Source organism: Microtus pennsylvanicus, chromosome 10 (genome assembly GCF_037038515.1).
Source record: "Microtus pennsylvanicus isolate mMicPen1 chromosome 10, mMicPen1.hap1, whole genome shotgun sequence".
Lineage (NCBI taxonomy): Eukaryota > Metazoa > Chordata > Mammalia > Rodentia > Cricetidae > Microtus > Microtus pennsylvanicus.
Window position 1 is genome coordinate 55,607,866 of NC_134588.1, and position 12,968 is coordinate 55,620,833.

General features: G+C 35.2%; 1 protein-coding gene across 10 annotated transcripts in view; it reads right to left on the reverse strand.

Annotated features, from left to right (window-relative positions):
* The window catches only part of Prrc2c (proline rich coiled-coil 2C), a 71,934-nt gene that overhangs the window by 38,533 nt on the left and 20,433 nt on the right, over positions 1-12,968 (reverse strand). For 5 of the 10 annotated variants that reach the window (XM_075988423.1, XM_075988428.1, XM_075988420.1 and 2 more), the window contains exons 3-11: positions 11,822-11,999; positions 9,940-10,049; positions 9,005-9,130; positions 7,187-7,407; positions 4,441-4,523; positions 3,833-3,966; positions 3,645-3,732; positions 2,519-2,663; positions 1,416-1,469 (exon numbers count right to left, since the gene is read on the reverse strand). In XM_075988423.1, coding sequence (XP_075844538.1) covers positions 1,416-1,469; positions 2,519-2,663; positions 3,645-3,732; positions 3,833-3,966; positions 4,441-4,523; positions 7,187-7,407; positions 9,005-9,130; positions 9,940-10,049; positions 11,822-11,999 — 1,139 coding nt within the window. The remainder of the gene's footprint in view (positions 1-1,415; positions 1,470-2,518; positions 2,664-3,644; positions 3,733-3,832; positions 3,967-4,440; positions 4,524-7,186; positions 7,408-9,004; positions 9,131-9,939; positions 10,050-11,821; positions 12,000-12,968) is intronic. The other 5 variants (XM_075988429.1, XM_075988425.1, XM_075988422.1 and 2 more) reach the window with 3 other exon arrangements.

Below are 12,968 nucleotides of genomic sequence, written 5' to 3' on the forward strand. Positions count from 1 at the left end.
TAAAACTCAAGATTCTCAACATATAAAACTGAAAGTTTACCAGTATACTTATATAAATTATAAATCTCTTTTCATGGCTTCATCTACAGATCAGAGACAAGCTAAAAAACTAGAAATAATTTTACAAAAGGATATGATAGACACAGGAAACTTATTTTCTCACACTTCTGCTACCACCCAGGTATCAAAAATACCTTAACCATAACAGTTTTCCCTGTCCTAGAATTTCACTGAAGCAGAGAAAGTTGTGTCTTTGGTGCTGTTTTCTTCAGTGCACTGTAACGGTTTGAAGGTTATTTTATGGTGGCTTATACCACTTTACTGCCGTTTAGTATTCTACTACTGGTACAGGAAACTATGACACATGTTTATCCTAGTTTGCTCTTAGTCTAAGTAAATACAAGAGTTAAAAACACACAAATGTGTATATTTTCATTCATTTCTCTTTAATAAAGAACTAACAGTGACACTCTCAAGTCATGTTTCCTTAACAAGAAGCTGCCAAGCTGCCCTCCTGCACTATTCACGAAGGTTTACAGATTTCAGAGCACTGTACCATGTGTACAAGCTATCCTACATCCTTATTACTATATGACAATGATGGATGCGTAGGAAAAATATCACTGTTGTTTAAATTTGTATACCATAGTTATTAAAAGATACAAAACCATTTCCATGTGCTTACTGGCCACTCACATATTCTTTGTGAATGTGTGTATATATGATATACATGAATGTGCTCATTACTTATGAGCAAAGAATGTGTACAGAGGTCAAAGAACAACACAGGTTCTTTGGCCTGTACCTTATTTAAAATAGATGTCACTGTTGTTCATCACTGGGCGCATCACATACATGAATAAATTCCCCTGTGTATGTGTGTGTGTATTCTGGCCATTTGCATTCATATCCTCAGGTACATATAGCAAGCACTTCAGTCACAGACCACACTCACAGTATCTTCCTTTGTGAAGCTAAAATTATTTTGATGAGCTATTTGCATTATTGTTATAAAGTGCTTTTTCTTAACATAATTTAGTATGTTATTTATTACATTAGTATTTGGAAATTTAATCTATTTGAAAATGGAATAAGCGTGTACATGTGTGAATGCACATGTATTCATGGGAGTGGAGGTAACTAATGACTGACCAGGGAAGAAGTAAATGGCTACCCTTAGAAGCAAGGACAGCAGGAAGACAGACTACCAGTGTGAAACGGAAAGCTATCAGCTGGGTGCCTCTCATCCCATTGTGGTTGTTAGATAAGAGTGCTGAAAAGACCTAGAATAAAAACACGTCAAAGTCACAGCGAACAATATACAATATTTTTTATAAAAGTTATTATTATCAAAAGAAAAGCATAAACAAACCAGACACAGCATACAACTCTCCAACACTTATCTAAAAATCTACCTGTTGTGCAAGCAACTTGGGAGGGGGTGGCAAGTGTGAGGAAGGTCCACGTTCCTGTAATGAAGAACAAAAGATTAAAAAATTAGCCAAAATACTTATGTTGCACTGTACTACTTTTCTTAATGAGAACACAAGACTGTTCACAGCCAACCAATCAGCCCTGTCTTCATTTTATTAAGAGTCACTGTAAAATGACTTTCTACAGAATCACTCTCCAGGCTGCCAGTTCAGGACAGTCTATGTAAATGATTGCCTGCTTGCTCCTTTTAGCTTAGTGACGGTATGTTCTTCCGTCTGTTTTGTACAAATTCAAACATATGCTGCCTACACAATGATTCCTAATTAAGAATTACAATAAATTTCTTGAATAAACCCCCTTTCAGTTTGCAGTATAGTCATTGCTACACCATTTCTACTCATAGATAAGATCAAAACATACCCTTTCTCCATATTTCTCTTCTTTCACAATCTGTTTTCAGAATAACTTGGGTGTTGTAAAGAAAATAGAAAAAACTCTATTTTCTTTCTTTCCCTCATCCCCAAGTCAGGGTCTCACTATGTAGCCCTGGCTGTCCTTGAACTCAAGAGATCCACCTGCTTCTACTTCCTAAGTGCTGGGATTAAAGGCTTGCACCTCCGTTTTCTACATATGATTTCTCTACAAAGACAATGTATACTCTCATACTTAAGTACCAAGATTTATAAAATATTCAGTAAACAGTAAAGCATCTCATTTTATTTTGAGAAAATAATCCCTCTACTCTGACTTGTCTTGATAAAGAAGACAAAAGTGAAGCCTAAACTTTGGTTTAATAATTTTAGCTACCATATCAATAATTCCAATTAACAGGCAATAAAAACAGAAAGCAGAAAAGATTCAGGTTTAATGAAAAACAAAGAAATACAGAGTCCCAGTCAAGTACTGTGACATATGCCTGACAGTTCAGCATCAAATAAACAATAACACAAAACTACCATTACTACCCCACTCCTGCCTGCAAACCACATGACCCCTCCCTTTCCCAAGCACCTCCAGTTTTGACCCTAAGATTAATTCAGCCAAAATACTGGTAATGGCAAGAATTTGCACGGCTCCAACAAACCTGATTAAATGGAGGTCCCTTCCCATAAGGACTTTTTGCTACTGGAGGCTGAGCAGGTATCTGAGAAGATGATTTTGTGCCAGCAGCTTCATCTACTTCTTTTCGGTTTTCTGTGCTTTCAGGTGTTTTTGAACTTTGATCCTCACTTAAAAAACAAAATGGAGAAGAAATCAAAAAAGCAAAGTATAAGAATTACACCACAAGCAAATGACTTTTCTCTGTGTAAAAAAGAAAAAATGTTTTACATATGATTTCAGGGGAAGAAAACGTGTAAGGCAATGATAGGTTTGTGACACAGTAATGTTAATTCATTCAGTAATACACACTATGTTTCTGTAGTGGTTTGAGACTAGCAAATTCACTAACTATCAAAGTATAACTAACATAGCACTACGGCAGCTGCTTCAACTAGATACTCATCTGTGATACAAATGAATCTATCATACCATTTTTTTCTTTTTCTGTCCTCTCAAAAAAAATCCCCTGAATGTAAATAAGTGATATTAGAACTATTACTGACTATATTCTAATTTATTCTGGTTCAGTAAGGAAAATAAATTATTCTATTTAAAAAAACACCACACCACAGGTATCTCACAGATGATTAATAATGAAACTAGAACATACTACAATGCCATGGCTGGGAAAATTACCAACTGGACATGTAAAAGCCTAACTCTTTAATATACATTAACCCATATATTCTTTATTTGGATGCCCCTGCAAGAGTAATAAATCAAAGAGATAAAATAAAAGGCCCCAATTTTCCAAAGCACTTAAAAAAAAATCAAGAATCCAAAGCAACTAAGTAGTCTAAGGAATTTTTTTGTGGTTATGCCTGTAAAATGGTGCCAGATACTCATCTGCAGTTAGACACTGAGTATCCAAACAGCCTTTTAAAAATGTACCTTTTAAAGAAGTACCAAACCTTAATTCCTTGATTAGTTGTACGGTATTAATTAATTTTAAACTCAATAATAGGCTTAAACTCAGTAATTCTCTGAGAGAAAAATGAAGAAATTTTATATACAAACCCAAATGTCTATGAATAAAACTTCCCTGCAGAAACAGCTCATGTTCTGTCAGCAAAAACCACACTGTTAATAGCAAAAATGTCATGAGTTACCTGCTGTTCTCTTTAGGACTACTACTTCCTTGTTCATCGTCATCACTGAAATTCAGCTGTTCTGTATAATCTACTTCCATCTGAGCACCTGTTAAATGAATGAAAATGTAGATGGGCCTTAAAAGACACCAATTATGTTAATCTAAACACGAATCAGCTTAAAACGCCCAATGAATTTTGTTTCTTACCTGCCCATCCTTCATCAGCTTCAGCATCAAGGTTATCAAATTTATCAAGCTCCTTCAGTTCAGAGGCACTAAGGATGGACGGGCGTTCAGGCTCAGAAGCCCACGAAGGAGGAGGACCTCTTCCTCGAAGGCCTCTAATGATGGGATTGCGGAGAAAAAAAAATGCACGTTTTAATTATATTGAATATAGAGTATTAAAGCACTGGAATTTAATTCATTTCAATTCAACATTAGTGTTTTCTATAGAAAGATATACAGACATGACTCAAGAAAACATTATATAATTAGTAGCTGAAATAGCAGAAAACTCATTTAAAATGCATTATTTAAGAGGATACTAAAAATCTCACATTAAGTGGAGAATGGGGTGACAAACATGACAAGAAAAGGGGAGAAATAATTATCACTGGTTTTAGAATCATGTTTATCTGCATTCAGAATTTTCTGTCAATTAGATTTCTCAACTACTGAAGTATTTTAGTTTTATCTTAAAAGAGGCAGCTTATTATTTAAGAGCAATTGTCCTTGTGAGAACAGAAAAAGGGACACCCAACGTTAAAAAAAAACGTTAATATGCACATATCTCTTGCAGGCGTTAATATTCTTACTTGTTTGTTTCAGATAAAGAAGGTGGAAACCTCATGGGACCATGTAGAGGAGGATATGCCATCCTTGGGTACTGCTGAAACATCTGTGAAGAAAACAAGACATTTATTAAGTAATGATATACAAATTCAGTATGAATGATTAAAGCAAATGATGTGAATAATCAACTTTGCTAATAAAGACACCACTCATCCTCACTAACAAACCACTTTAGCAACAAACCATTTAAAGGAACAATGATATCAGAAACTCTTTTGTTTTAAAGGCTATTAAAACAGCTGGTTGTAAACTCACAGATCTGCCTGCTTAAAAGACATGCCCCTCACATCCCATCCCCCCAAAATTGTAACATAAAAGTATTAACTAGGGCATGTGAAGAATCTATCTCATTAATTTAATTATAGTTTATGCATTAACAAAAAAAGTAAGTCACAAATTCATAATACATGAACCCCAGAAAGTCTTATTCAAGTAGGAATTTTGTGTAATGAAATTTTGAATCTGGAAAGATATACTGATAAAAAAGAACTCACTTCAGATTACAGAAAGGGAAATTAGGGAAAGAGATGGGTAAAGGAGCACCCTGAAAGACATTAAGCATGGCATAGAAAACAGGTTCTCAGCGAAGTTACTACACAGATTACATAATAAATTAAAACCTGAAAAAAAGTCAAGTTGATTTTTGTGGGATCTCAGCTTTGAAAAGGAAAGCTTTAAAAGGGGGGGAGGATTGGGGGTAGGTTATAAAAACACTGACAACTAAGGGACAGTCTCAAGAAGTCTTATTCATTTACAGACACACAGCCAAATCATATAATATCAATTGTGTATCTTAAATACTCTACATGTATCCTGAATCAGACTAGCTTCTGTTAAAAAAAAAATCTTACGACAAAAACAAAAATCTTTTTACATAAGGAAATTATACTTGAAAAGGGCTGTGTATGTATGACTATGCTTTCAAAGAAAATGTTCCTACTAAATAGGGTTGAAATAAGGTCAAATTAAACACCAGATTCAACTATGAACTTTTGAGGAAACAGGAGTTTTGGCTGCAGCATGTAAGGCAAATCATCTTAAGTTTGATTATCCAGACATGATTAATCTTTTCTAGCTTATTTCTTAAAATTTAGAGTCTCTCATACATTAATTGCAGAAGCAACCCCTAAATTCTCAATAAAGACATTTGCTTTTCATAACAAGTAGAACACTATTTCAACCAGAATCAGAGGCAACTGGTAGTGAAGCCTTCTCTCTTTCCTTTGCTTTTACATTCCAACATTCAAACCTGGAAGCTCAAAAAACTATAAGCAAAATTTAAAAATGAAGAGGCAAGAGTGTAATCATTTTTTAAGATCAGGTCAATTTATAAAGATTTTTTTTTAAATCATACTCTTATACTTCTTAGGATGTCATTTTTCAGCCTCATAGAGTAAAGATCAGGGCCCCATGCATAATGAACTGTAACCCTTAAAAAAAATATTTGAAAATTCATTTCCCTCTCTCTGCTTTTCTAGAATGGTTTAAACATGACAGGAAAAAGAAACAGAGCACAAACAACTTACAATTCAAACATAAAACAATGAAAGAAAAAATAAAAGAGACAGACACAGGTACCACGATCCATAACAAGAAATATGAACTGATCCCGCCCCCCAATCAATTATTGCCTGGACCCTAACAATGACCTAATATTTAATTAAAAATTTTTTTTATTTATTTTTATTTTTTGGAAAAGGTTTCTCTGTGTAACAAACCTAGCTGTCCTGGAACTAGCTCGGTAGACCAGGCTAGCCTCAAACTCAAGAAATTTGCCTTCCTCTGCCTCCCAAGTGCTGGGATTTAAAGGTAAGGCATGTGCCACCACTACTGTGCTAAGAATTCATTTTTTAATTTTAGCTGCATTAATGACACTATATACTTTATTAGTGTGGTCTCCTTTTGAAAGTAACTAACTAAAACCTGCAAATTAAATACAGTATCCATGATTGCTTTCATAACCTAAAATCATGGAGAATGGGCATTTATCACTGTTTTTCTGTAAAAATTAAGTAAGGAAGCCATAACAGAGCATGTCTATAACCTCATCACTCAGTAGCCTGAGATAAGGCTAATTTTTAAATCTGCTTGCATTTCATACAAATATAGTGTCAAAAAAGACCACACTATAGATTTAAAAACTTAATTAGAATTTAGACAGTCTTTAACTTTATTCCCCCTAGCTATAAACTACTGCTTGGGCGATTTAATAAATTCTATGAACCTCTTTTCAGGAAAAAAAAGTTTTAAATCCATAATCCAAAGTACACACAGATACAAAAACTATTATACTAAAATTATTATTTCGACAATTAAAAGCTGTGATATAACAATTAATATATGTGCTTCTCTGTTTTTAAGGGTTTAGCTATGTAGGCCTGGCTGTCATGGAACTCATGTAGAACAGTCTGTCTCCAAATTCATAGTGCTAAACTCGTTTTTGCCTCCTAAATACCGGATATGCGATATATGCTTCTTTATTGACCCATGGATCCAATGTTGAGTGTAATGTACTGTAAAAATATGTGATTAATGATAAACCTACCTGTGCTGCAGATACATGTGATTTGCTTCCTTATACTTATAATTAATTTTTTAGTTAGATGTTAATGAGACCAAGGACCCACACTTTCTTTTTCCCTTAGTCCAGTTTTCTTCTTGCATCCCAGAGTAGAATATTTAAGTGCTAGCATGTTTAGCAATACTCACATATGGAGGCATCATAGCTCTATATTGAGAAGCAAGGGGAGGCTGTTGTCCATTCAGTTTGGCCTGTGGAGGACCACAAGCTATCCTCTTTTCTACCACTTTGAGAATATCGTTTTGTTCTGATGTTATGGCCGTGCTTTCATCCTGGCCAAGTTGCTTTTCATCCTGATCAGAGGAAGGTGTGCCAGCAGACTTACCACCATCTCTCCAACAAGCAACGTCTGAGCAAAAAAATAAAGAGCAAGAAAATATTTAGTAATATAATAGTGACACCAACCAACCTAAGCACATTTGAAGAAAATGTCATCAAAAGCCGGTGTGGTGGTGCATGCTTTTAATCCCAGCATTCGGAAGGCAGAGGCAGGCAGATCTCTGTGAGCAAGACCAGCTGGTCTCTAAGAGATAATTCCAGGACAGGCCCAAAGCTACACCTGTCTCAACATCCTCCCTCTTCCCCCAAAAATGTCATCAAGTAAATACAGTAAAGATGGAGGGGAGACACCTCCATGTGTGAGTTTAAAGCTCTTAACGCATTTAGACAGTCTAGAGTCATGACTTCATGCCATGACAAATCATCAGAGGAGAACTATTAGAACCTCTATGAAACGTTATCAGTGAGTCTGTAGAGGTTAAAAATCACTGCTCATATTTGGTCTATTGTCAGATAGTCATGTTTCAAGAGGGAAGTAAAGGTGAGGTGAGACGCTCACATCCATTTACTTTCAGTCAACCATTACTAGTTACATGGGCCCAGGTGAGCAGATCCAATGAAATTATCTTGTTGAAATTCTTAACCAAGTAAAGCCACAGTGTGGTTTTAAGGAAACATGGAACAGATTATTGAAAGAAAGAAATAATCTCCATTATAGAAAAAAGTCCAACCTTTTATGTATTTTGGGAAAAACATGTCATGAGCAGTACCAGCAAAAGGGGCTGAGAGAATCCTCAATTCCAACTTCTAACTAGGTTTCTTTTGGATTCCTATCCTTCAGAAAACAGTTGGGTTCAGTTTGTTGACACACACCGCCTTATGGGCAAGGTAACTTCTGGGTCAAAATTTAACCAACTGTAGAAATAGTGGTGCTAACACAACTTCTAGTATGAATTAATTGATTGCATTATGAGGGTTAAAAAATAAAAGCAGATGATATATTCTCATTTGACAAGAAATAGGCCTAAAATGTGAAATATGACATTAAAAATATAGCCCTAAAAAATATTTGTCAGAGGAACCTGTCAGAGGAACCTCATGGTGTTTGCTAAAATGTTTAGTGATAACAATATGAAGCTAAGACATTTACATGTCTCTCAAACATTTCACACTTCTACTGTTAGTTTCTACCTTATAATGCACATAAAGTATCCTGCATTATTCAAAATCATTTATTTCCTCAGTTTGAGTTCAGAAAGCAAGGAACTGTGCAATACAAACAGAGTAAAGAAATGGATAAATCTTATACAACGGGGAAAATATGCTTAAAAACTTGTTACTGTAAAAAGATCAAATATATGATTAGGCACAATAAATAACATATGCCTATAATCCAGACCTTGGAAGGTTAAAGGCAGATGCATACACACGAAGAAGGAAGGGAATGGACAGAACAAAATGGTAAAATGTTCCTAGAAGATACCTGGACATCTTGAAAATTTTTATTTAGTACATTTTCAACGATTTCTAAAGTTACAGTGGTACTACTGTTGGTCTAAAAACAGTATTTTAAGTAAATACAGCACTAGACTCTAGAAAGTAGGAAAGTGATATATACAAGCACACATGAGGAGCTATCACAAGGTAAAACAGTACAAAGCACTCACTTGGTGGGCGTAAACTGGGGCCGGGTCCATAGTTTTCATCACTTCCTTCTTTTTCTTTTTTTTCCTGATCTCCAGCTGCCTGCAGACTGGGAAATTCCTGCTGAAATTGACTATTCACTTGGATTCCTAAAAAAAAATTATTTTAAAAAAAGTAAGGGAACTTTTATATTGAAGAAAATTCAAACAACCCTCCCAGGACAGAGCTCTTGCTTCTTTTGGATGAATTATTCCAATGATTGTTTATATCAATAAAACTATTAAACCATAGCCTTTGAAAAGTTAATGAACAGCCATAAGGAGACAAAACTCTAAGAAGGGAACCTGCCAGATAATAGTACAGAGGATTAAGAGAGGCTAAAGTAAAGTGTTACTTTGTTTCTTTTATTATGACTCCTCCTACTCAAGTCTAACTTCTTTGCCAAAAGCTTTTAGCTTTCTGGCTAAATACCACCAAGTACCAAGCTAGGCTGTTGTTTCCATTTGATTTACTACTTTAATTTATCACTAAACAAAGGCACCTCACTATTCACTTATATACTTGCTCATATTTATAGGGAATATTATAGTTACTACTGTGCTTTATGAACATTCTCTAATTCTTCAACACCCAGAAGTCCTAAGAGGGTATGTGAAAAAAGTTTGGGATGTTTAGGGAAAGGAATAAAATGTCTATTTATAAAATGTATTTGTATTGATAAATGATGAGGATACCCATGTCTTTTGAGCTGTCTTGATACTTATTTTTTTTAAAGGGGAGAGGATAAGTTACAGCTCTCCTTAGATCATATATAACTTTTGACAAAGAAATGTAATTATCACAGAGTTTATAAGGATATGAATGTATTCTCTTTGGTAATGTTTTCTACCTTGATTTCCTGCATGGCTGTTCAGTAACCATCAAACCTAACCAGATACCCCAGCTAATGTCCACTTACCATCTCCTTGCCCACCTTGCTTGTTACTGGCCCATGACTTGGGAGCAGGTGCTACTTCTGGGGGAGCTGCAACCCCAGGTTTTGGCTGTGCTGGTGATACTTCTGGTGCTCTTTAAAAAAATATCAATCCATTATTTCAGATATTACAAGTTAAATATTTTTTAATGCATGTAAGTTAAGTGTGCTAATTTGGGCTACAAGTTTACTACTTCTAGATTATAGCTGCATTATCTCATAAATGGTTTGTCCCTGTATTGTTACCTTTAAAGTTATGGCTGTTTTTCTCCCATTCAGCTCTACTTTTGAATAACCCAGCTCTGCTTATTTTTCATTTTGCTAAAAAAATACTCATAACCAAAATAGCTGCCAGTACAATGTTTCAAAGAAATGCATACAAACAGCAATGTAACTATATGCAGAAATACAGTTTAGTTGCGATAACTAGGGGTGAAGAGTACATAAACTCCAATGACAGTCACAGATCCATCACTACATTACAATTCAAACATGTAATACCAATCTGTCTAATCCATTCTCAAGAAAAAAAATGATTAATAGTCTACAGTTTTATGCAATCCTTGTAATATGGTAATATTTAAAAATGAGAAGGTAATTCACGACACTAAAGAATGCCAGCACAGTATTTTTGGTACACCTTGACCTAGCTTACTTGTTACTATAAAATAACTTTACAACAAATTAAGTTTCTACAAAGGTGGTCAAAAATACATTAATTAAGCAGAAATATAGAAATCTGTTAAGTTCTGTGCAAACAAAGCAATGTAAATCCTATAAAGTGCCCAATAACTTATTGGAGTTCTAAAACTTACTATTTAGCCCAGCTAATAATCTGGCTCAAATTTTGACAAACAGAAGACAAATATTTACTGAATAAATGATCATTAAGGCAGACAGTATTAATTCTTATTTTTCACTTAACAAATAATGCTTGAGCACTTATGATACACCAAGCGGTTTTAACTGGAGACAGAATTCTTTAGCATCTTGGAATTTAAGCCAACAGAACCAATTCTTTGTTTTTCTTTTCTTTGTTTCTTTCAAATCAATTTCTACTCTTATTAGAAAGAGAATGCTTGATCTGAAGAAGATGGGAGAGGAGGAAGTGTAGTACAGGCCATGTAATATAAGCAAACTTGTTGATTAATTCCTATGTCATCTATTCTATTGACAATGCCACTAGACTCCAAGAGCCTAAAGATTATAATGCATTTACTACAGCTGTATGTCTACTATATATTCATTTTCAGAGTATACATACACGATATATACATGGTTTCTAATATATGTATATAAGCATAACATGTGTTTAGTGTGTGTGTGTCTTTTTGTTTTTGCAACACGGTTTCTTTGTGTAGCCCTGGCTGTCATGGAACTCACTCTGCAGACCAGGGTGGCCTGTCATAGATCTGTCTCTGCCTCTCAGAGTGCTGGGATCAAAAGTGTGTACCACCACCACCACCACCACCACCACCACCACCACCACCACCACCACCACAATTAATCTAGGACTTACTATAAAGCAGAGTGCTGGGTCCTACCTTCAGATAAAAGTTTGCAGAAGATATAGGCAGGGCTTGTAGATTTGTTCCTAGGATATTTTAAGTTATTTTTTATGGTGTTGCTAAGTAGTGTTAAGAGAAGGCCAAGATTTTATCATTCTTAGATAGAAGACATCAGATGAGCATAAAGAGCAAGGTAACTTGTTTTTTTTCCATCTGATGAAAGATCTCTCTGAAACTTTATCTTGTCATAGTGTTTTTAATATGTATTATAGACATAACTCTCAACTTACAGTGGTTACTAACACAGAAGTTTTTCCTACAAAGCAATAAGTGTTTTATTCTAACATATTTTGACTCACTTTTCTTCTTCATGCTGCTCTTGTTTTGATGCCCATCCTGTGCCATCCTTGGGCACAATATTCACATTAGGATCGTTGCCTTTGTTCTCTGCTTTGAGACTTGGGAGGTTAGCAGGTGGAGGCATCCGCCGGGAAATACCAACTTTTCCAAGACTTTGTAACCCATGTCGAGCTGCAACTAAAAGATCAATAACATCAATTTTCTTAGAACATCTACTGCATTATCCATTTTATTCTTCAAATGGAGACAATCAGGAGTCAATGGAGTTTCTAAACAGTCCCTAATCTTAAAGTAGAGCTCTGTAAACTCAGTTTATACACCTGTAACTTAAATTCAAAGTAAAAAATAACTAGACACTAAACAGATAAGCTATCTTGGGAACAAGCAAGAAAGACCTGTCTCAAAAAGCAAAAAAACCACAACCAAATCACCCCTACTCTCCATCCCCCAATCTTTAAAAATACTACGGGCCTGGGGGTGGTGGTGATAATGGTAGCTTTAAAATGTTTTCAGGCAACTCATTCTACATTTTAAAAAAAAGTTGAGAAGAAAGCTCAAAGTGTCTTTAACTCCACAATTTGGAGGCAGAGGCAGGAAAATCATTGTAAGCTAGAGGCTGGCCTTTGTGTGTGTGTGTGTGTAAGTCAGGTAGGGTTACACAGCATCAAGACCTTGTCTCAACCCCCACCTCCAAACAAAACTTACAAACAAAAGAATATTACAAATATTCCACTTTTCACTGTACATATTGGCTCAAGGGACCCAAGTTAAAAAGGCAAGACTTTCTTTTCCTGTAGTTAAGAGTATATAATACATGGCTCTGCGTCTTTCATATAGTTTCTTTTCTATAGCCAGAAGGGAGAATAAAGTATATATAAATGGTTCTGTGAGGTGCTTGAGAGGTGGCTCAAGTTAAGAACACTGGCTGTCCAATTCCAAGCACCCATGTGCAGCAGCTCACAACCATATGTAACTCCAGGGATATATCATCTCCGACCTCTGCAGTTCCCTGCACTTGTGTCCACACACCCGTATGAAGATACACACGCCTACATAACTAAAAAATAAAAACAAATTTTCCAAAAGTTCTATAAAAGTGCAAATTTTCAATGGTAAAATATTTAATTCCTATTTCCTGAAAAGTGA